Raw genomic sequence first — 23,863 nt, 5'->3', positions numbered from 1 at the left:
ACACACACACACACACACACACACACACACACACACACGGCTACTAGTCAGACCCCTAATTAATTTCACTGCAGCCTCAACAAAAAGGCTTTTGAAAGAGAGCAGAGAGAGGCCACTCAGGTCCCTCAGGAGAACGCATCAGACTGACTCAGCTCCCCAGCCTGGGTCTGGTTAGAGATGTGCTTCACTGGATCAGCAGGAGCGCTTTGGTTTAACTGACTGGTTCCGGCTAGAGTGGATGTTTTTCTGCAAGAGTCGGAGCGGGTCTCGTCACTAAGGACTAATTACACCCATAAAGAATTACACCCATACTGTGGCGTGATCGGTTGCTTCGCTCTAATGATCTTCGGTTGTGGTGTTTGGCGCCCTCATGTGGCGGGTAGAGGAAGCTCAAACAATTACATTAGAGAGAAGCCTGTGCTGAACCAGGGAGTTCTTATAATAGGCCCTGGACCCTAGCCTGTTTCAGCTGAAGGAGCCTCAGACACTGGCTGAATACTGATGGGATAGGATGAATCTTGTGCGAAACATCGATCCTTCATTTTATTGATAGGCTATACAAATTCATATTCATGTGATCGCATGTCATCATAAAAATAGCTGCTTAGAGTGCTTTCATGTGGGGGAGTGGCTCCATGACGAAGGGAGTCTGGAATTCAGCGATGATGCAAGGAGTCTGAAACGCTGGTCTCAAACATGATGTCATGTTTAATGCAACAGTTCTCTCTCACCTGCACTACTGCTTCTTCACGCTAGGGGGTGCCCTTTGACCACAGAGCTGAGCTTCAGCTTTGACCTTAGCCTCGTGAAGGGGGTTGCTGGGTGAAAATACAGTAGGTCTGTGAGGCGAACAGTAAGTAAGTCTTCTGAAAAGTAAATTTGCCAAGTAGAGAGTGTGAAGTTAAACATTCAGCTTTACACTTAACACGGCCAGCCATTCACCCACCTGTTCCCTACCCTGATACAGAAGACGTCCCATCTTTCTGTCTGACTGACTGACTGACTGACTGCTGTTTTCATGGTCATTTTTCTCATCTGCTATTATTATTATTATTATAGAGGAGAATCAACATGATTTGACACTTTTGAAAGGAGAGAATTGAACCCAAGGAAGAACTCTAGGTCCCACAGCGGTTAACATTCTGTTTGTGACATATTTTATTGGTTTTCATCATGTCCACAAACTCATCACTCATTCAAAAATTAAATAAACATGATCTTCTCAAGACAGAACTTTCAAGTTTGTAGGAGATATTTGTTTTTAAGTACAAGGTTATAAGTGACATATTTTCAAACATGAATGCATCATTCTTATCAGAATATGAAATTTGTGCTCTGTATCTAAATATGAATTTAGATGAATTGTTTTGGCATTAGGTATTAGGTTGCCCATAGAACAGGAAGTAGAGAAGGGTGATTTTATTTGTCTTTGTCTGAGAAAAAAATATTTAGCAGAAAATCACATTGAGATCACATACCAAGGACCTTCAAAAGATAACATTCATTTTTCCTCTTTTACCAAACTACCGCATAATAAGTAGCAGAAACAACAACAACAACAACAACAACAACAACAGAAGAATCGCTCCCTTCAGTTTCAATGTGAACAAGCAAACAACACCACGGGCTAACATTAGACAGCCCCAGAAACACTGTATGTATTCTGAAACCAAACGGGCTCCAGCGAGACGACCGCCGTCTATTTCAGGCTCTCTTCCCCCCTGTAGCGGGCAGGCTGGAGGGGTGGTTGTGGTAGTAGTCCGGTGGCGTGGGGTTGGGGCTGGCCGTCATTCCTGTGGGGACGTAGTACATGCTCTCCAGGTAGCTCTGGTCCAGCGGCGGGTGGCTCTGGGCCTCCGGCTTGGACCCCTGTCCGGAGGGGCTCCTGTAGCCCACCCCAGCCCCGCTGTGAAGCATCGTCCCCGGGGGAGGGGCCTCTGGGTGGCGGGGCGGCTGGGGCTGAGGATGAGCTGGGGGAGGAGGGGGAACGGCGTAGGGCAGGTACTGCGGGGCGGGGGCGTACATGTTGGGGTTGTGGAGGGGCGGGTACGGGGCGGTGGAGGGGGGGTAGAGGCCTGAGTGAGACATGGCCTGCTGGGGGATGAGGACCTCCACGTACTGCCCGGTCTCCGGGTCGAACAGCATTTTCCTCAGCGGCTGCACCGGCACCTCGATGTAGAAGTACTTCCCCGTCTCCGGGTCCAGGAGCACCCTGCGTGGCGTCTGACCGTAGCCCAGCCCCCCCGCGCCGTCCGGGTACAGGCTGGAGCCGTCGCCCCCGTACTCCGAGCCGTAGGACGGCCCCAGGCCCTGGGGCCCGCACAGATACTGGGGGCCGGCATCCATGGGGGGTAGACTAGGGGAGTGGCTGTGGGCGTGGTCGCCGTAGGGCCCCCCCCCGCCGCCCACGCCCGGCTGCTGCTGCTGCTGTTGGGGGGAGTGGTGGACACCGGGCGGACGTCGGGGGTCCAGGTCCCGGGGCGGTGGGAGGGGCCGCTCGGCCAGGCAGGGCTGCAGCAGAGAGGGGTGGGGAGGGTTGGGGTTAGCGGGGTGCTGGTGGAGGGGCTGGTACATGGCCGGCGGCTGGGCGGATTTGGGGGAGCCGGACCGGTAGCCTAGAGGCTGGGGGTGGGGGCGTTGCGGGGGCTGGGAGGGGTAAGGCAGGACCTGGCCTGGGGAGTGGGAGCCGGCGGGGGGGGTGAGGTTGTGGGGGCTGTGGTGGTGCTGGTGGTGCTGGTTGTGGAGGTGGGGCGGGGGGAGGCCGGCGCCGCCGGGGTGGGAGGGGCAACCGGAGGCGCAGGAGCAGGGCGGGGGGCGGGACGAGGAGGAGGAGGAGGAGAAGGAGGAGGACGGGTGGTAGCGGCTGGGCTTCCTCGGGGTCAGGTCTGGCAGCAGCAGGGGGCTGAAGCTCTCCCTCTCGTCGTAGCTGGGGGGGTCGTCCGTGGCGTAGAAGCGCAGGTCGTCGGCTCGGTGCGTGCGCTCGCCGGACAGGGACCTGGGCGCCGCAGACCGCTGCGCGGGTGCGTATTCGGGGGCCTGTGTGGTGGAGACCGCGGCAGGCTGTTTAGTGTTGTTGAAGGTGACCGGCATAGCTTGCCCCTGAGTGTAAGCTGTTGTTTGGGGATACTGTGGGTGGCTCCTTAGATCCACAACAGCTGGCTGGCCTGACTGGTTGGATGGGCCTGGGGCTGAGGTCGGTACGGCGCCGAGGGTGGTCGGCCTCTGAGAGGACGTCCCTGACTGCTGGGTCCTATCAGACGACACCTCTCTCTCTGCGGACTCCGATGTGCTATTAGAGAGACCAGAGATGGTCGTTGCCGCTGTCGTTTTGCTCTGCGGAGGCCTGTAGCTGGAGACGGCGGACACAGCCAGCTTCCTGGTGTAGTTGGAGGCGGGCGGGGTCTCGTTGGACAGCTGCCTGTGCAGCGTTGCCGGGGTGGCGGCCTGTTTCTGCGCGCTGCCGCCTGCCGCGGGCCTTTCTTCCTTGTTCTGTTGGGCCGCGTTCCAGGTCGCCGCCTCGGGCGGCCTTTGGTTCTCATTGGACAGAGACCTCACGTCGGCCGGCTTGAACCTGCAGCTTGGTTTGGGCGGCACCGCGGGTTTCTGGGTGTTGTTGGCGATCGACCGGAGCTCGATGGTCTGCGGTCGGTTGCTCGCCGTGGCGGCGGCGGGCACCTCCTGCCGGTGCGCGTCGTTTGACGTCGACCTCACCTCGATGGGCTGTGGCCTGAACCGGCGTGTGGCGGGGGATTTGGGACAGACGGGCGGCCCTTGTTTCTTCACGGCCTCCACGTCCCCGTGTTTGAGGAGCTGCGCCGTTTGCTGCTCCGTGCGTCGCTGCGGCGGCGTGCCCTGCTGCGCGTCTCCCGCCGTGGGTTTGCCGCCGGCTCTCTCCTCCTCCCTGCCCGTCGTCGGGGTGGCCTCGTCCGGGGTAGGCGGCGCGGGGGCGGGGTTCGGGACGGACGGCGTCTGAGAGGGGAAAGGAGAGACCCTGGTGGAGGACGAGGAGGAGAGCGTTCTCTCTCGCCGCGCGTCGTACACGCCCGCGGCTCCCTCAGAGGCGGGGGGGCAGGTCTGAAGAGGGACCTCCAGACGGTTGACGTGCTTACGAGGGACCCCCTCTCCTCCTCCTCCTTCTCCTCCTCCTTCTCCTCCATCTCCTCCTCCTTTCACAACCCCGGTCGGCTCCGTCGGCCCCTCGGTGACCATGGAGCCGATGTCGGCCTGGTAGCCCTTCTCCTTCAGCAGCGTGGACACAGAGTGGCTGCCGCTGCTCCCGGGGACTGGCGTGGAGGTGAGACCAGGGGAGTGAGAGGCGGAGGGGGCTTGGGTCAGGGTCGAGGCCGGGGGCTGTGGCTGGGGCTGTGGCTGGGGCTGGGGCTGGGGCTGGGGCTGGGGCTGGGGCTGGGGCTGGGCCGGCCTGGCCCTGCCGAAACCATCCTGTAGCACCAGCAGTGCGGAGGACACCTCTCTGTCCTTGCTAGGGACTCGGGGGATACTTCCCAGCATGGGGGGTTTCCTGTCCCTTCTCGCCACCTCGGGCTTCTCCTCCGCGTCGGAAGCGGAGTCGGTTTTGGGCTCGGCGCCGCGCTGTCTCTCCGCCTCTGCTGGGCCAGCGGGGGTATCGGGGTGGCAGGTCCCCGTCCCCGAAGCTTCCTCCGTTGTGAAACTCCGAAATGTTACATAAGAGGAACTCTCTGGATCTCTGGCATCGTGGGAGGACAGCTGCTGGGGAGAGGGTTGGGCCCTTTCCATCGTTCGGCCACCTGTCGTCGTCGTCGTCGTCGTCGTCGTCGTCGTCGTCGTCGCTTTGTTCTTGTTTTCCCGCCAACTGACCGCCTTGCATTCTATCTGCATGGGCTGAGAACGAGGGAGAAGTCCTCTCCTCTGCATGGTCGGAGTGAAGGGTTTCTCCTCCCTCCTCTCTTCTCTCCGCTCCTCCTGCCTCTCCTCCCGTTCGCTCTCTGCCTTCTCCTCTCTCCTCTCCTGTCTTATCTCCTCCCTCCTCTCCTCTTTCCTCTCCTCCCTCCTGGCCTCTCTCTCCTGCAGAGGCAGAGTGGCGCTGGTGGGCTTGAAGCTCAGATTGTAGGTGTTCTTCACCATCCTCCTCACGTCTCTCACTCTGTGCATGGGGACCTTGGCTTTACCGTCCGCGGTCGCATCCTCGTCCTCTTTATTCTCCTTGGTCTTCTCCTCCGCTCTCTCCTCCTCGACGTCTCTCCCCCCCGGGGACGCGGGCTGGCGCCGGGCGTCAGGTTTGGCGGTCAACTCCGGCGCCAGGGAGACGTTCATGGAGGACTTCTTCTTCTTCTTCTCCGTGGCGGGGCTGGGTTTGAGGGTGATCTCCGGTGTGGTAGACATGTACGAGCTCCTCGGGGCTTGCTGCGCGTGGCCGTCCGGGTCCGCGCTCTCGCCTCCCTCCTCCCGGCGTGACGCTCCGGCCCGCGCGTTCGCGGCGGTGTCTCTCGCGGCCGAGTCATCGCCCTCTCTCTGCAGTTTTCCGTCGTCCCCCGGCTGTCCCCCGCCCGCGCCGGGGCTCTCTCTCTCCACCGGGGGCCTCCGCCCGTCAAACGGGACCTGCAGCTCCGATCTCATATCCACTTTCGCCGGGTTTGGTTTCCCGCTCGGAGACTGGGATTTGTCACCGGATGACTGTTGTGTGGCGTCGTTAGCGGCGGTGGTATGGGGGTCTGGCCTAACGCCGGGGTTCGCGCCAACGCCTCTCTGCTGACACCCCTCACTCTTTGTGCTCGCCTCTCTGTGGACCGGCAGGTCCTCCTCAGAAAGGCTGTAGTCTGAGTGGAGGCTGGAACTCATGAGGTGCGTCCCGGTTTTAGGGGACTCTGTAATTGGCGACGCCGCGCCCTCAGGGGGCGGGGTCTTGTCCTCAGAGGGAGGGCCATCGTCTCCTTGTTTGCCGACGCTCTGCATCTTCTTGGACAACACACTCTTGATGAGGCAGGTGGTACTCTTGGTTTTGGGCCACGTATCGTCCAGAGACGCAGACTTCTGGAGCCTGGACTTCCTCTCTCTCCTCTCGGCGGGCTCGGGGCTGGGCTGGGGGTGGTAGGAGTGCTCCAGGGCAGCGGGGGTGCTGTGTTGTCTCGCCAGGGCTTCCTTGGTGCGCCGCGGGAGACAGGGACTGTCCACTGTGACGGCCACCACGGGACTGTCACCCCCGCTGCCCTCGCCCGGCTTCAGCTCGGCCGTGTTCCTCCTCTTCAGCTGAATCTGCCTCTTGGGGACTCCTCTCCTCCCCCTCCTTGCCTCCTCTCTCTCCACCGCCACATCCACGCATTCAAAGCTGCCCATCTCGTAGCGCTTGGACGGGTCTAGGCCGTCCGGGTAGCCGTGCGAGGAGGAGGAGGAGTAGGGCTGCTGGCGGGGGAAGTCTTCGCCCTCCAGCCGCGGGGCAGAGCCCCTCAGGTCGGCGTAGGACAGCCAGGCGGCGTTGGCCCCGGCCGGGCTGTCCTGGGTGGAGGGATGGGAGGCGTTGGTGGAGGAACGGTGGCTGCTGTTGTACATGTCCAGGTAGTCCGCCTCGGGACCGGACAGGCTGCGGAAGGCCACGTCGGTGAACCACTTCACCTCGCTGTCGGCCTCGTCCAGCTCGCTGCCCATGGCGGGTCTGCAGGCGGCGGCGTGGCGGCGAGCGGGGCTCCTGCCCTGGGGCGCGGCGTGCTGGAGCCTCCCGGGGGGTCCCGGTCCGCCTCCCCTGGGGTCTGCCTGGGAGCTGGGGGGTCTCAGCGGGCTGTGTTGCTGCTGTAGCTGCCTGCTGGCGAGGAGACTCTCCGTGTAGGAGCGCGCTGCTGGCATTCCCTCCCGGCTCTGTTTGCTTGTGGGAGCGATGCCGGGGCTCACAGGCCCTTTTCTATTCCTGGCACTGAATGACAGCTCAACCTGTTGCCCTCTGTAACCGGCCTCCCCCGGCCTCCCCTCCCCCCCCTCCCCCTTCCCGGCAGCCCGCCCCTCCCCCTGTCTCGCCCTCTCTCTTTGGCTGTCCCCCTTCGCCATCTCCCTCTCCCTTTGAGACATCATCTCCCTCTCCCTCTCCCTCTCCCTCTCCCTCTCCCTCTCCCTCTCCCTCTCCCTCTCCCTCTCCCTCTCCCTCTCCCTCTCCCTCTCCCTCTCCCTCTGCCTCTGCCTCTCTCTCTGCCTCTCTCTCTCCCTCTCTCTCTCCCTCTCCAGCTTGTCCCAGGTCAGCTGGCTGGTGCTGCTGCTGCTGCTCCTGTCGCTGGGGGAGGCGTCGGGGCTTTCCCCGGGCGCCCCCCACGAGGGCGAGGCCGGGGGCGACGGGGGGCTGGGGCCCCTGTTCTGCCACTGTCTGTAGGGCTTCTCCGGGGGGATGATGTGCACCGGGGTGAACCTGGTGAGAGGCGGGGAGGGGGTGCCCCTTCGGTTCCCCCGCTGAGCCATGGCGAGGGGTCTCTGCCTGACCCCGGTCCTGGGTTTGGGGGGTGCGTCTCTACCGGGGGAGGCAGACTGGGACGAGCGGCGGCCGGGGTCAGGGTTCTGAGCCCAGGACGGATGCGGCGGAGGCTCCAGGTCTTCCAGTCGGGGAGGACCAGGGGGGGTCTCTGCTTCCCTGAGGCCGGGGGAGTTGCTGGGGCTGGGTCCTCCGAGGGAGGTGGGGGGGTTAGCCGGAGGTCTCTGGAGGTCAGGAGAACAGGGAGACGGCACTTTGTTTCTCTGCGTCGGTGAAGGGCTGACCTTTAAATTCTCTTGAGGGGGAGATGCTTCCCAACGACTGGGTGGCGGTCCAACTCCCTCGGGCGTTAACTGTCTTAAGTTGCTACGTTCTGGTGACTTTCCGATAGCCGTTGTCTGGGTTGCGAGAGGTGAAGCTCTATGGTCAGGTGTGTAGACAGGACTTTTCACCACGGGGGAGCTGCCAGGTGTGTTGATCTCAGGCGAGAAAACTTTAGGAGCGTTTTCTTCTAAGCGGTCGCTGTACTGTAGGCCTGTAATCTCTGGTGAAGAGGTCGTAGCTTCAGCTGCAGGCGACCTGGTTGGAGGAAAGGGGAATTTATCCTGAAGTTGAGGCGATGTAGGTGAGGACTGCAGGCGAGGATCTCTGGTTTGAGGAGAGGGAGTCTGATATCTTTGTTCTGAGGTTGGAGTTTGAAATCTTTGCTCCGACGTCGGAGTTTGATATCTTTGTTCTGAGGTCGGAGTTTGAAATCTTTGCTCAGGCGTTGGAGTTTGATATCTTTGTTCTGAGGTCGGAGTTTGAAATCTTTGCTCAGGCGTTGGAGTTTGATATCTTTGTTCTGAGGTCGGAGTTTGAAATCTTTGTTCGGTCGTTGGACTTCGGTATCTTGGTTCTGGTGAGGCGGGCTGGTACGTGTGTCCAGGCGAAGCTGCTGTCTCTCTGTCGTCGGCGTGCAGCGTGGTGCAGGTGAGACCGGTGATGTGTGGCGAGCCTCGCAGCCCGGGTGACGGTGCAGCGCCGGCGTAGTCCGACGACAGGCTGTTCCGGTCGCTCCCCCTGCTGGGGCTGGGGCTCCTGGACTCTGGGGGCGGGTGTGACGGTCTGTGCCCGGGCGACAGATGCATCCCCCCGGGTCCGGGCCAGGGAGGGAGGCCGTAGGCGTCCGCCGGAGGGCCTGTGTCTGTGGGCTCAGACGGGAGGATGGAGTAAGAGATTCCGGTGATCTGGGGGGAGGAGGACGGGCTGCGCGGGTCAGGAGAGGCGGAGCTAAAGTGGGGCTCTAGGGGGCTGGACGACAGCTTCCCAGGGGATTGGTTGCTTCTCTCGCCCTCAGGAGAAGATCCTGTGATCCTTATTTCGGGTGAGGGAGCTGTGTTTCTGGGATCTACAGGAGTAGAGCTGTACCTGGCTTCAGGTGAGGGGGGTCTGGTGTAACTGATCTCAGGGGAGGGGGCGTACTGTATTTCAGGCGAGGGGGCAGAGTTGTGCCTGACCTCCGGCGATGAGGTCCTTGACCAAGCCCCGGAAGGGGAGGCAGAGGGGAGCAGGGCAGGGGCGGAGACAGAGGGGGAGGAGCTTGAGGGGTGCAGGGTAGGGGAGGAGTCAGCACCTCTGTACACAGGCGTCACACTTGTTTCTCTGAGGTCAGGGGTCGAGGTCAGAGAGGCGATGGGTGGGGGTGGCGTATATCTAGGGCTGGGCGTTGAGTAGGCGCTCCCTACTTCAGCTGAGGACTCGGTGTCTGTGTTGCCAGGCGTTGGGGTGATATCCCCCCCTGTGGGTGACGCGTGAGGGAGGAGCTCGGGTGTACAGGACTCGGGGGTGGAGCCTCTGCTGAACAGGTCAGGTAAGGAGACCCTCCCTCTTAGCTCTGGGAAGGAGGAGGAAGACGAGGAGGCCCGGGTGTCGGGTGAGCCTGCTCTTCCCGTCAGCTCCGGTGACACTGATCTCTCTCTGGACCCGGAGGGGATATCTGTGCTGCTAAGCGTGGGAGAGGGAGTTGGAGTGATTTCGGCTGACGAGTCTCGAACCGCGGGGTCAAAGGAGGATGTGAATGTCGGTCGAGGCGAGCAGTCTCCCGGTTCGGGTGAAGGCGAGGGGCTCCTCTGGTAAGGGTGGGGTTCAGGAGAGGGAGGGAGAGGGGGTGAGAGGCTGGCGGACAAGTATCTGTCCTCTGCTTTGGGCGTGATGCTCCTGGGTCCAGGTGACAAGAGAGTTCCACCGGGCTGAGGTGACGGGACAGGACCTCCCGTATCAGCTGAGGGTAGAACGAGAGAACAGGATGACCCGGTTCTGTCAGACGTGGCGGTGTGGGGTCTGCTATACCCTGGTGAGGGGGTCCTACCTCCACAGCTAGAGGCTTGGACCTCAACTGAAGTATCACTTGTCCTCAGGCCAGGCGTCGGGCTGTTGCTTTTTGACTCTAGTGTTTGTCTGCAATCCTCCGACTGCGCTGGAGTCTCTGAGCACAGCTGCCCTGACGAGGAAACAGGAGGAGTTCTAGAAGGTTCTGACTCAGGAGGAGTTCTAGAAGGTTCTGACTCCCTTCTCTCGCGTGTCTCTCTGGAGTCCTCAAAGGCTTCCTCGCCGTCGCTCTGCTGCTCGGAGCCGGGCGCCGTGTGGTACGACCCCGACGAGTCGTTGGCCTCGTCCGCCGGGGACGAGGAGGCGGGTCTCCCGTTCGCCTCCCTTCTGCCGGGAGGCGTCGGGGGGACGGTGCCCGAGGCGGGGCTGCTGCCGGCGAGCGAGGGCGTCTCGCAGTCGTCCCCGAATATGTCGCAGAGGCAGGTGGTCTCGGAGATGGGGCCGCGGTGGCTGGGGATGCTGGTGATGTCGAAGATCTCCACGTGGTTGGGCGTGCCGTCGCGGTGGCGCAGGGAGAAGGGGCGGGCCGGCGCGCTGCGCAAGAAGGAGTAGCTGTCCCCCTGGAGAGTCCAGCTGTCCATCGCTAGGCCCACAGCTCCGGAGTGTCCCAGCAGCCCGTCCGGTCTCCTCTTCTTCCTCCTCCTCTCCCTGGACGAGGTCTGTGGTCTCTACCTGCACTGAGAAGCACATGGGAACAGTACACCTGTAAGGCATGGCTTTGTTCCTCCTTGGGCATCAGTACAGTTTATGTTTCGCACAGTTCCAGTCAAAGATGCCATGCACCTCAGTTGTTCATGCTTTCTGCTAAAGCAATTGGAATAAAGTAATTGAAATCTGCTAAAGCAATTAGGTCTATATTGACCCCCTTTTTGGAATATTTGAACCCAGTATGTACCTTCTCAAGAATTCATCCCTCAAGGCTCTAAAAAGCATTTGCTCATGAGAATGTCACACAGAGTACCTGACCGCCTAATTAGAGCCAGGTGCCGTGTGCCAAAGAAAGGCATGCATGCTTGAGCTACGTGTACGACATAAACTTACCTGAATCATCTCAATCACATACAGAATAATAACAATAATTTATCCCCCTGTGGAAATGCTACTACCACCCAGTGATCCATACAGTATTGATTGCATAGTGGGAGCAGAGTTGATCAGAGTTCATACTTATAGCCCTCCTCTTGAATTGAATACACAAATTCTTACTTCAAACACTGATTTTAAGCAAGCATTTGGTGAATTATCAATCAGTATTCAGACACCGAGACATAAACCACATGGTAGAGTTTGAGTTATCCCTACATACCCCTGTGCTGTGTCTCTCCACGCCACGCTGCCAGGACTGGACAGAGCAGGACTGGACTGAGCGTGGGAGCGTGAGCGAGAGGTCAGAGGAACCCGGACGGATCTCTTTACTGTACCTTTGACTGAAGACGTGGCTCTTCCAGAGGATTGAGTTCTACTGTGTTGCAATAACTCCCCCTCATCCAATCCACTGGCTGGCAGATCCAACACGCGTTCCAGCCCTTCTGCGGTCACTCATCGGCCAGCCGGGGCGGTCTGTCTGTGCTCCGCGCCGCGCTGGACGGGCAGCTCTGCCCCAGACCACTTCAAAGTCTCATAGACGCTGCGTTATAAAAAGAGACATTGAAAAAATGGAGCAAAGGAGGGCACCACTCTTTCTCTCTCTCTATCCCTCTCTGTCTCTCTCCCCCCCCCCCCCTCCCTCTCTCTCTCTCTCTCTCTCTCTCTCTCTCAGCCCCCACCTCTCTAAGCTGGCTCCAGGATATGTGCTTTCGAAGCCGGACCTGGATGTGTGAGGGAGGGGGTTTCCTCCCGGCCTGAGGCTGGGCTGGTCACTGTCTCCTCAGACGAGGTGGGGGGGGGTTATAGTTAGCAGCAGTTGCTGAGCCGGCCAGCATGGATGCATGCCTCTGGAATCTGACACTCAGGGCAAGCTCAGTCACAGGGTCCCACTATATATAGAGCCTCAGCCACACTAGCAGGGAGAGAGGCAGCTTGGTTTGGCTGCCCAGGCCACCAGAGTTTGGGAAGAGACGCAAAACAGTCCACACTTTACCCACACTTGACTTGTTTGTATGAAGCTCTGTGTGTGTGTGTGTGTGTGTGTGTGTGTGTGTGTGTGTGTGTGTGTGTGTGTGTGTGTGTGTGTGAGAGAGAGAGAGAGAGAGAGAGAGAGAGAGTGAGTGTGCATTTTTGGTACAGTAACAGTGCATGTATAAAACTGCCATATGTATGTTACATAAAACTTGAACTTGAATGTATATGTATGTATGTGTGTACATGTGTGTGTGTGTGTATGCGTGTGTGTGTGTGTGTGTGTGTGTGTGTGCCTCTGTCCAAATTAAAGCCCTACCTCTCTCCAAATGACTTGGAGAGGGTTATCCATGCATTTATTTCATCCAGGTCGGACTATTGCAATGGTCTGTATGTGGGTCTAGTCCAGCTCTCCCTGCGACGCCTGCAGCTAGTGGGTCTAGACCAGCTCTCCCTGCGACGCCTGCAGCTAGTGGGTCTAGACCAGCTCTCCCTGCGACGCCTGCAGCTAGTGGGTCTAGTCCAGCTCTCCCTGCGACGCCTGCAGCTAGTGCAGAACGCTGCTGCTCGCCTCCTGACTGGTACAAAGAAGAGAGACCACATCACACCGGTGCTGGCTTCCCTGCACTGGCTCCCTGTTCACCTCAGGATTGACTTTAAAATACTGCTCCTTGTCTTTAAGGCACTGAATGGCCTGGGCCTTCAGTACCTAGCTGAACTTCTCCATGTTCACACGCCAGCTAGAGCACTGAGGACATCAAATGATCTCCAACTGGATGTCCCAAGGTCTAGGCTCAGGACTAAAGGCGACTGAGCTTTTGCAGTGGCTGCCCCGAAGCTGTGGAACAGTCTGCCGCTACAAATTCGGTCTGCCCAGACCCTAGACATTTTTAAATCACAGCTTAAGACCCACCTGTTTTCACTGGCTTTCTGAGGCTAGTTAAGCCATACATCCCTGGCCCTGCTATGACTGTGTAGTTTTTAAATGGTGCACTTTTATATTCAGTATTGTTTGTATGTATTGTCTGTTTTTATTTAATTTACTGTAAAGCACTTTGGTGCAACTTCGGTTGATTTTAAATGTGCTATATAAATAAAGTTGACCTTGACCTTGACCTCCTTGACCTTGTGTGTGTGTGCGAATGAGATGATGAGGCCTGATTGGCTGGATAGAGGATCTAATTTCAGGGTTTGAAGTTGTAGACCACTCAACTGTCTCGCATGTGCATCCTCTTGTCTACTTATGTTACCTGGGAGGGATTACTGTACATAAACCACTGTATGATAACATGTAACCAGCCATTCGTTCCTATCATGGAATAGAAATCAAAAACCCAAAAGTGAGAACTTTTATTACAAATGTAAGCTTTTATTGAATTCCTCGTTGTTAATGTCTATTTTGGGAGATGCCGTCTCCCTTCCCTCTTTCCACACCCCCATTCCAGAGAAAGCCTGTTGAAAGCGCCGGCATTCTTATTCATCTGACTGGTGAATGATGGCCGTGATGATATGCTGATTATGTTTGTCGAGGGTTTGAAGAGTAGAGGACTGGGTTTCAGTCAATCCCTGCCTGGAACACTGATGAGCCCTGTGTGCGTTACAGATGCTGCGCCAGCACTGGTAGCCGTGTGGCCCTGAGTTAGTGTCTGTCTGGAGACGGACAGGGCTGATTGGGTGATTGGGTAAAGCGAGTCCACTGTCCCTAACCCAATAAAACGGGAGATAAAAATTCCTTTATCTATCATCAGCTGATTCAGGCCAATGGAAACTCCTTGAGTCCCAATGGAGGTTACATAAGACAGTGATTGAGGGTGTATTCTCACGATAGGTCAGGGGGTAGAGAGAGACCTTATTTACCATACCAAGACACAAGGTAACAGACAGACCCAACAGCACTTTACTAACCATAGTTTCAAACCATTAAGAGATGATCTGCATGGCCTGTCTGGGTAGATGTCATCCTGAACCTGGGCCTACATTTCCCTTCCTCTGTGACTGGCTGCATACTTGATCAACACAATCCTAGACTCTGTCCTGACCCCACCACTAGAGAGAGTGGTTGCCATGGATAGTGTAAATCTCCAACAGCAGACTGGCCTACATTGTTATATGACACGTTATAAATACCCACAGATATCACCAGGCAGACACGGAGTAAAAGTTACTCGCATAGTTCTGGAGAACAGTAAACCACCGCTAGGCTCTAGGCATGAGGGAGACTTGGTGTGAACTTGAGTGAGTGTCTGTGTATTTCAGTGTGTACAGACAATGCCATGAGGCGCAGTCTAATTCTTTACCTCACATTCAGCTCTCTGCCTGCCTGCCGCCTGTCTGTCTGTCTGTCTGTCTGTCTGTCTGTCTGTCTGTCTGTCTGTCTGTCTGTCTGTCTGTCTGTCTGTCTGTCAGTCAGTCAGTCAGTCAGTCAGTCTGTCTGTCTGTCTGTCTGCCTGCCTCTCTCTCTCTCTCTGTCCCATCTTCCTCCAGTCTCCTAGGGTTCACAGGGGTTTACTGTTGGGTGGCAATGCTGCTGCCCAGAGGAAGACTCATGAGGGAAAGAATTACTGGCACCACTGCTATGGGGCGGCTTTGCGTCCAGATCACAAGTGGATTAGACAAACTGTAGCCTCTCGTCTGTAACACTAAACACACCCACTCTGTCAGCAATACAATACTCCCTCTGGACCTGCCAGTCATACCAGCCCACTGGGCTGGGCACAGGTCTGCTACTGCACTGGCCACGGTCCACAGGGATTACAGATGGAAATAGCCCCCTTTGCTACTTTTGGCACTTTAACATGAATGTTGAGGCACAGTGTCTTGAGAACAATGAGGAGTTAAAATACCTACTTCCTAGTAGAGTCCAGGGTGCCAAGTAGTATAGTTAAATAGTCATTCTTTCTGTAAAAGCACAGAGAGTTGTTTATGTAAGCTATCTTTGGGACCAGGGTCCAGTTCAGTCCCATGATAGGCCAGCCTATTTAAGAGCTATTGGTATTTATGACAAACAGACAGAATATAAACCTGCAAGATCACATTTCCTATCCGTCTTTTTTCAACTGGCCTAGTTTTTATGTTGTCCTTTTTAGGGTGTGATTGTGAATCTGTGGTCTATTGTCAGTCTGAGTTCATTTATTTCTATGCTGTGGTCAAACTGAGCCACTGTTTGATGGAGTCACTTGCAAGTGTCGATTTGTTGTGCAGCGACACGTTTGCATGACATAAACAGTCTCTTCCACTGAAGTCTCCTCGAGGATCTTTGTAGAAATCCCACTTGATTCAGGAGTTTCTCAGTGGTGCCATTTAGGTTATGAGAGGGATGGTGGCAGCCTCTGAAGGAAGGGAGCTGTGATAGCCATGCTTAAAGAGCTGGGCGTGAGCCCAGGCACCCTTTAAAAGATTAATAGACCCTTAACCTGAGGCCACAGTACCTTAGCCAGCCTCTCCTGCTGTAACTGGATCTTCACCAGTTTTTATATCTTCATTAAGTTAAGCTTGCAGCAGCCTATAGATTTATGTCAAAGGATTTTCTGTTTTACCTTATCAGTGACTCAATGACTACCATGTTGCTCTTGGTGTTAAAAGCATCTCAGATGATGCTGTGTGTGATGTGGACAGAGAAGTAGCCTAGGTTTATTTTTTTATTTTTTACAAATAACATGCAATTGGCCAACATTAATGTGGACCTATATCCCAGTGTTTTAACTCGAACCACAGCAGAGCTCACATCTGGGAATCCCCCTTGTCCAGAATGATGCATGGGCTGTGCATCCAGAGCGGATTACATTTCATCAGTGCAGCGCCGCCTGGCGGCCACTTCTCCAGCAGGGTGTGAGACTGTGTGAAGCAAACTATCTGGGCAGTGTACTAGCCTATGTAGTATATACTCACATATTGAACATTGAGACCATAAAACATTGCGGTTTATGAAAATCCCATTGCTATATCATGGTTTTCTAACTATGTGTGGGGAGCTTTTACTGTGAAATATCCTTCAGATTGCGCCAGAGGAAGATCCGCAGATCGACCTGACCGACTGGTGGAGAGTCCAAGTCACAACAGGCAAGCCAATGTTTATTTTGATGTTTTGTCTCATAATTAATACTTTAAATGGTGCATGGTGGCAATTAAATGATGTTGCATGGTCCAGGAGATATATCCACATCTCGTTACCATCCATCATAGCACTGCGATGCGTGTGTTAAATGAATGTATTGCGAGATCAGTCATGAAGATGAGCTAGCAGGCTAACGGGAGCTAGCCTGGTTAGCATACAGTATCTATGCTAGCTAGCTTAGCTAGTGTGTTTGTTTATGTTATGCGATGACTTGTTTTGGGGCAAAATACTGAAGCTTACAATGTGACAACATGTCATCATTTACTCCTTCTTCGATTACTTGAGCCAGATCACGTTAGTGGTCATTGTATCTCAGATTGTTTGTATTTCTCGTCCGTTAGCAGACCTCGGTAGCTGAAGCTAGCTGCCATGTTGTGTTTCTCTTGAGTATCTGTGATGACATGGCTAGTGCAGCTCTAGGACTGGTCATGTTAGCTGGGTCACTTGGTTTTCTATGCCTATAATCATGCCAGAAGCTATGCAAGTAAGTGATCGATCCAGCTGACTTAGCTAGCTAGAGGTTTATAAGCAGTCTATCTATCTAGATCCATCCTCTGGTGTCATCGTAGGTAGCTAATGTGATCTTAGTCTGGATGGAGGCACAAACAGGGCCCAGTCCAGTTCAGTTGTCTAACTTCTGACATGGTCTCTTCTAGAAATAGCCTCGATCGGACGAAGCTAAGCTAAACTAGCTGGCTGACTTAACCTCGTCTGTTCTTTGTATCTATACGTGTATCTTATATATATCTACATATATCTTAACGTCTAGAATTAGGGTCACGTTAATGAGAAAGTGTTTGGATGTTACAACTAGCTACGCTTATCAAGCTTTGCTATTTTATTTAATGTTGTCGACATAACATTAAACATAACAACTTAACTAACACAGTTGAGTTGAACGAGTTCAGCAGTTGCTGCTATCAACTTACAATTGTATTTAGCCAGCCTACATAGGTTATGCTACAGTACGTAAGATGTAACATTTGCTTAATAGCAAGGCTTCTTGAAAACTTAAATGTTGCTTGACATGATCAAAAATATAGCTTAACATTTTCTTTCACCTTACGACATTGTTCAGGACCTAGGCCAAATAATTAGTCACAGTCCCGCATTCTCATTAATGTAACTGGAGCAGTGAGTCACAGTCACCCATCATCTCCATGAAAACATTGTAATCTAATATCCCAGCTCATCCACTTCCCTCGTGAAACAATGTCGCTAAGTTCTCATTGTCCTCTCTGCCCCGCTGTGTTCTCAGGTGGAGGTTTGTGTGTGTGAGAGTGCCAGTGTCGTGGTAGCTATGGAGCAGTGTGCGTGTGTGGAGCGCGAGCTGGAGAAGGTGCTCCATCGCTTCGTCATGTACGGACACCAGTCTGAGGAGAGGCTGGACGAGCTCCTGCGCAGCGTCTGTGAGCTCCGGGGACAGCTGGTCACTTTCGGTAAGGTCAGCGCACACACACACACACACACACACACTGATCTTACATTCACGCAGGCGTGCGTGTCTTTTTGCCTCACATACCTTAGGGCCCATTCATAGTCAACGCAAGCTACGCAAGGTGACGTTGACACGTCCTTGCGTAGCAACGTGTGTCGTGCAGACATTTTTAACTTTACGAGCACGCAAATCCTATTTCAATAGGGGCGCTGACGCAAGGCAGCGACCCCCGCGCGAGTGAACCACTTGCGTAGAGCCGCGTTCACAGCCGCGTCAGCGTAGCTTGCGTCGACTGTGAACCAGGCCTTAGTCCAATCATTCAAAATGTGCACAATTATGAAAATTGTGAGTTATATAATTAAGAGGTATTTTAAACTGTCTATCCCGCAGGGAAATGTACCATTACTTTGCTCCTGTTGCGTAGCCGGCGCTGTATCATGAGTGTCGATGCACCACAGTGATTCATGCGGTTTCATATAAGAAACCTTCTCTGCTGCAGGGGTACAAGACGCCGACCTGTCGGTCCTGTCGCAGACCATGGCGCAGTGTTGTAAGAACATCAAAGAAACAGTCCAGATGCTGGCCTCGCGACATAAGGACATACACGGCAGCGTGTCCAAAGTGGGCAAGGCCATCGACAGGGTAAGCCTCGCACGCTCTCGCCGCCAAGTCTTCGGGCGATGACCCCGCGTTTTCCTTGTGACCTCGCTCACCTGTGGTATTGTCGTCGTCCCCCCGCCCGCTATTGTAGAATTTCGACGCGGAGGTGAGCGCGGTGGTGGCCGAGACAGTGTGGGACTCTCCGGAGAGACAGAAGTACCTGAGTGAGACCATCGTGGAGCACCTGTACAGACAAGGCATGCTCAGTGTGGCAGAGGACCTCTGCCAGGTAAACTGCACCCCCACAGAGGTCACATGGTACAGAGTTCCCCTCCCAATCTGCCACCTCTGACCTGTGTGTGTGTGTGTGTGTGTGTGTGTGTGTGTATATGTGTGTGTGTGTGTGTGTGTGTGTGTGTGTGTGTGGTTGTGTGTGTAGGAGTCCGGGGTGGTCATAGACATGAGTATGAAGCAGCCCTTCCTGGAACTGAACCGCATCCTAGAGGCTCTGAGGATGCAGGACCTCAGGCCAGCGCTGGAGTAGGTGGCTCTTTCTGTCTGTCTCTCTATCGCTTTCTCTCTCACTCTGTCTCTATGTCCGTCTGTCTGTCTCTCTATCGCTTTCTCTCTCACTCTGTCTCTATGTCCGTCTGTCTGTCTCTCTATCGCTTTCTCTCTCACTCTGTCTCTATGTCCGTCTGTCTGTCTCTCTATCGCTTTCTCTCTCACTCTGTCTCTATGTCCGTCCGTCTGTCTCTCTATCGCTTTCTCTCTCACTCTGTCTCTATGTCTGTCCGTCTGTCTCTCTATCGCTTTCTCTCTCACTCTGTCTCTATGTCCGTCTGTCTGTCTCTCTCTCAAATCAAGACTTCAACTGCCTATCTAGTATCCGCATGTTTTTTTGTTTACTTGTGAGTTTGTTCATGAACATTTCCGGCATGTCTGTGTGTACACTTGCGTGTCTGTGTGTGCGTGTGCGTGTGTGTGCGTGTGTGTGTGTGTGTGTGCGTGCGTGTGCCCTCCCAGGTGGGCGGTGACGAACAGGCAGCGTCTGCTGGACCTGAGCAGCACGCTGGAGTTCAAGCTGCACCGTCTCTACTTCATCAGCCTGCTTAACGGGGGCATCACCAACCAGCTGGAGGCGCTGCAGTACGCCCGCCACTTCCAGCCTTTCGCCTCGCAGCACCAGAGAGGTACTGGAACGGAGCTGAACCGAAGCCGCTTGCTCCTCGGCCCACCCGGGCTGTCAGAAATGGCTAGTTTGCGGGTGGCGTCCGGCGAAAGCTGTGTGTCATGAGAGGCGGTCGCGTGTGTTAGTGGGTCAGAGGACCCGTGATTGAACCCGGAGTTGGGGGAAAGTGAGGGTGGGGGCGATACTGACAATCAACGCAGTGACACAGAGACACAGCGTAGACAGACTGACAGACTGACAGACTGACAGACTGACAGACTGACTGACTGACTGACTGACTGACTGACTGACTGACAGCCACGGCTCAGGACTGTGGAAGCGCTTTCTAGAAAGGACAGAAGTACAGGGCTGCTGCTGTGAGAGCCAGCATTTGTACTTACTTATGTAGTTTCTCATTTCATCTTCCTTGTTGAGAACAACTTTATCGGTAATCTGCGCGCTGCAGACTAGAAAGGACCCGCCTCGTCTCCTCTTCATGACTAAGGGTGCGTGTCCACCAGCTGCCGCTGTTTTCTCATTGTTTACAATGGGTAATGAGCTCTAGGGCGCTATAGAGACGAGAGCTGTGTCCCAAGCGCTTTTTAGCGCCATGAGCTCTAGGCTTTTTTGCAGTTGAAAAAAGTTTAACTTTTTGGGCTAGAGCGCAGGCTGTAAACGGCTGTTGAGTCGACGACAACGGTCGGTTTTTGGCGAAACTGCAGAGACGGCGAACGTTAGCACTAGCTAACATTAGCTAGCTATCTTAACTTTAGTTGATCTATAGTCTGCAAAAACACGACGCTCGTTGCTAAAGTAGCAATAAAACGTGGGTAAGATAGCCAGCTCTAAACTCTAAAGCTTGGCGCTGTTCAGCTACATACAGTACAGCTTGCCGGTGGACACACCCGGCTTAAGGTGTAGACTGTGTGTGTTTCATGTACTCTGTGTGTGTGTGTGTGTGTCCGTGTCCGTCCGTCCAGACATCCAGATCCTGATGGGCAGCTTGGTGTACCTGCGTCACGGTATAGAGAATTCCCCGTACCGCAGTCTGCTGGAAACCAACCAGTGGGCTGAGATCTGCAACATCTTCACCAGGGACGCCTGCGCTCTGCTGGGCCTCTCCGTAGAATCCCCCCTCAGTGTCAGGTGAGACACACACACACACCCTCTTGTTTTACTGTACTTGTGGGGACTGCTAAACTTAACCCTAGCCCTAAACCCTAACCTTAACCCATAACCATTTAACGCTAACCCTAAAATTCAGTTCAGTCCCTGGACCTCACAAGTGAGCAAAAATGCTGTTTTATTACTTGTGTGGGGACATTTGGACAATTATACACACACACACACACACACACACCTCGTAGAGTCCCCCCCTCAGTGTCAGGTGAGACACACACCATAGACTCACTCTTCAGTGTTTAGTCAAGTTAAAACCTCACAAAACAATGTGTGTATCTGTGCGACATCTGTAAGAATCTGTGTTTAGTTTTGAGTTTATGTCTCTCCTGTCCTGTCCAGTTTTGCGTCGGGCTGCATGGCCCTGCCTGTGCTGATGAACATCAAGCAGGTGATCGAGCAGAGACAGTGCAGCGGAGTCTGGACGCACAAGGACGAACTGCCTGTAAGACCCCCCCCCCCCCCCCACACACACACACACACACACACCTTTCCCTCACTCCTTCTTTCTCTCCCTCTCTGCTCTTTCTCTCTCCCTCTCTCTCCCAGGTCTGATATTCTCCCTATGCTAGGTCCTCATGCTCAGTGCGTTGTGTGTTTGTCCAGATTGAGATCGACCTGGGGAAGAAGTGCTGGTACCACTCAGTGTTCGCCTGCCCCATCCTCCGGCAGCAGACCTCGGAGAGCAACCCGCCCATGAAGCTCATCTGTGGACACGTCATCTCCCGAGACGCCCTCAACAAACTCACCAACTCTGGGAAGTAAGTCATACAGCAGCTCTTTGATTTTCGACTAATACGCAGGTTGCCTGCTTTCTGTGTAAAATAGAATTCCCCTATATAATGGACAAAATGGTGCATTTGATTTGATAGAAAGTAGGTAAATTGAATTTCTTTTGTATGGTTGTTAAGATCACTGAACAAGGTTTGCCGCCTTATCTTCTTCTCCTCTTCTCATTCCATTACAGTCATTTAGCTGACACTTTTATCCAAGGCAACTTACAATAATTGCGTTTAACATAGGAAAAGCCAATGTACTTCTACTTGCCACAGCTCACAAATGCATCATCTTTCTAAAACAAGTCTTCTCCTCTCCTCCTCTCCTCCTCTCCTCAGGCTGAAATGCCCATACTGCCCCATGGAACAGAATCCCTCAGATGCCAAGCAGATCTTCTTTTGATACCGTTTCCTCTCACAAGGTGGCCCCAAGCTCCTCAGACCGCAGCCCCGCCCAATCGTCACAGGCACCAATGTGCCCCAGCTACCCCCACCCCCCCCCCCACACACACACACACACACACACACTGAACCCCTCAGACAGTCATGGCCCAAGGCCACAACACCCTCACCCAGTCCCAGAACCTGTCAGCCCCTGGTGTCTAGAGACCAGTTGACTGACCTGCAGAGTCACGAGGAGTCAGACAATAATGAAGACCTGACAAGGAAACGACTCAGATAAAGATTCACTCATTGACTCTCATTTTGCAAACTGCCTGCAAACCTTTTTTTTTCTTTACGACATGTACTGCTCTATATTTTTTTGTTTCTTTGTTTTTATTGAGTGTTGATTTGTGGAAGACTGGTCATTTTTCTTTTCATCCTACCTGTAGTTATTTTGACAGAATGGCCTGAATGATTGTGAATGGTGATAGAGGTGAGGTGGCATGGTTAGGCAGTTGCTGATTGCAGGATAGTATTTAAACTTCTATTATACAGAGACAGTTCAGAGAGACAGTCTGAGAAAGTATATTCACATATAAATTGTATTGAAGGCATATTATTTGCTGGTGGAGGTAACCGTAGCAACAGTCTATTGTGATTGAAACACTGATTGTGAAATGTGTGACATTTCTCCTCCCGGCAATGTAATAAAGGCCCTGATTGGTTGAACGTCGCTGTGGGTGAGATGTATCAGTGTGAGCAATAGGTTGATCCATAGGTTGATCCACAGTGTGTATGTGGAGGTCAAGGGTGACCCAGCAATGAGAAGGTTCTCACTGTAGAAGCAATGTTTCTTGTTCTGTGTATGTATTTAACAAATATCACAAAAAAAAGGAAAAAAAAATACTGTGAAATGTGCATCGTTTCTATTTTCATCACTAGAACCAAGACTCGTAAGATAAATAATTTAAACCTACTTATTGAACACAGAACCAATACCACATCCCTGCAGGAACTGCATTTAATGAAGCTTGAAGTGGAGCCAGCAGTTATACTGCATCCTCAATCAGTGGTTCTTCAGCTCCTGGTTCCTTGAATCGGTTTGGCCATCTGCAACAGCTAACGCTAGCTTAATGTGGAGTCTGCATTGCTGGCTAAACTGACCCGAATGTACAGTACATATATAGATATCCCATCTGTGGTCCTCTCTCACCCCAACCATCAAGAACATGGTTTCACCTCAGCAGTGAGGCTCAGCCGTTCAGCGCACCACATGCAACAGGTGAACATCATTTTTGTGTTAGTGTGTGCACACAAGTTAGATTTTTATTTGATAGTTGGGATAGCATTGGGTTTATGTCTTTGGTCGACTCCTTGATTGCTTACTGAAAACACCCAACAGACAAAAGACTACATTTGGTTTTCTGGCCTTTCCAGCTCCTTTTTTTCTTATTTGCTAGGAGTTCTAGGATAACGAAGTTTCAATTCCCTGCTTTTATTTGTTGTTATGCAAGTTTTATTGTAAATATCTAACCTGACATGTTTCAAATACTTGCATCTTCAAAATAAAATAAAACTTTATACTCATCATTTGTCCTTGTTATCTTTTATATGGAAGCAAATGGTTTTCAATAAGATATTCTAAAAACAGATCTCAATGAACTCGCTTGAAACCAGATGTCGATCTTGCTTGTGACTTACCGGGTCAAAGTTGAGATGAAATGAATGAAATAAACTATCTTGACCAGGTTCATAAAGATATGTTGGCCAAACAAAATAGCAAATTAAAACCAAATCACTAAAGAATAATTTGGAGTGAAACATCCTGTCAATAGGCATTTGCACAGAAAGGAGACGTGGTGCACTGATTATTCCTTTCCTGTCCACCAGATGGGGCTACCACCATACAAACAAGTCTCCAGCTGAGATTTGTGGTTCAGAAAGCACATCACATCCTACAGACAAGAGCTGTACATACATACACATAACTATTCTATCACAGCCTGTCTGTATACATGCACTCTGATAACAACATTCAACAGCTGATTTACATAAGTGATTTGCACTCCTATAGTGTTGTATGTACAGCATGAGCTTGTATGTTTTGATCATCATCATCCCCCACCATCACATCCCTCCCCCTCATCTCTTCCCCTGTGTGAGCCATGGAGTTATATGAAGCTGTGGTTTGTATAATGTAGCGAGCAGCTGGAGGTGAGAGGAGAGCCCATTGAGTCAGGCGAAGCTCTGATGCTCAGAATGCCTCCTGGGGAGACGACCGTACCCGTCTCTGTGGAGGCTAGAACGGAACTTTAAGCAACTATTCAAATCAGAAACCTGACGACAA

At 53.4% G+C, this 23,863-nt stretch overlaps 2 protein-coding genes across 2 annotated transcripts; one reads left to right on the top strand and one right to left on the bottom strand.

Moving 5' to 3' along the window:
* Positions 1–1,704: 1,704 nt before the first annotated feature.
* On the bottom strand, positions 1,705–10,377 carry LOC311317969 (uncharacterized protein; the record flags this gene model as incomplete). The annotated part of the gene is made up of 7 exons (XM_084449125.1): positions 1,705–3,969; positions 4,177–4,725; positions 5,035–6,910; positions 7,190–7,650; positions 7,879–8,005; positions 8,345–8,941; positions 9,974–10,377. 7 exons carry the CDS (start codon positions 10,375–10,377, stop codon positions 1,705–1,707), a joined length of 6,279 nt encoding a protein of 2,092 aa, XP_084305251.1.
* A 5,944-nt stretch (positions 10,378–16,321) lies between these two features.
* On the top strand, positions 16,322–23,021 carry rmnd5b (required for meiotic nuclear division 5 homolog B). The gene is made up of 10 exons (XM_084449155.1): positions 16,322–16,452; positions 17,227–17,407; positions 17,906–18,048; positions 18,158–18,295; positions 18,446–18,546; positions 19,033–19,199; positions 20,158–20,323; positions 20,699–20,801; positions 20,963–21,117; positions 21,472–23,021. Exons 1-10 carry the CDS (start codon positions 16,423–16,425, stop codon positions 21,533–21,535), a joined length of 1,248 nt encoding a protein of 415 aa, XP_084305281.1. The 5' UTR covers positions 16,322–16,422; the 3' UTR covers positions 21,536–23,021.
* The last annotated feature ends 842 nt before the right edge of the window (positions 23,022–23,863 follow it).

This window comes from Borostomias antarcticus, assembly GCF_949987555.1.
Source record: "Borostomias antarcticus genome assembly, chromosome: 14".
NCBI lineage: Eukaryota > Metazoa > Chordata > Actinopteri > Stomiiformes > Stomiidae > Borostomias > Borostomias antarcticus.
Note: the sequence above shows the minus strand (reverse complement) of the source record. Positions and strands in the feature narration are given on the sequence as shown.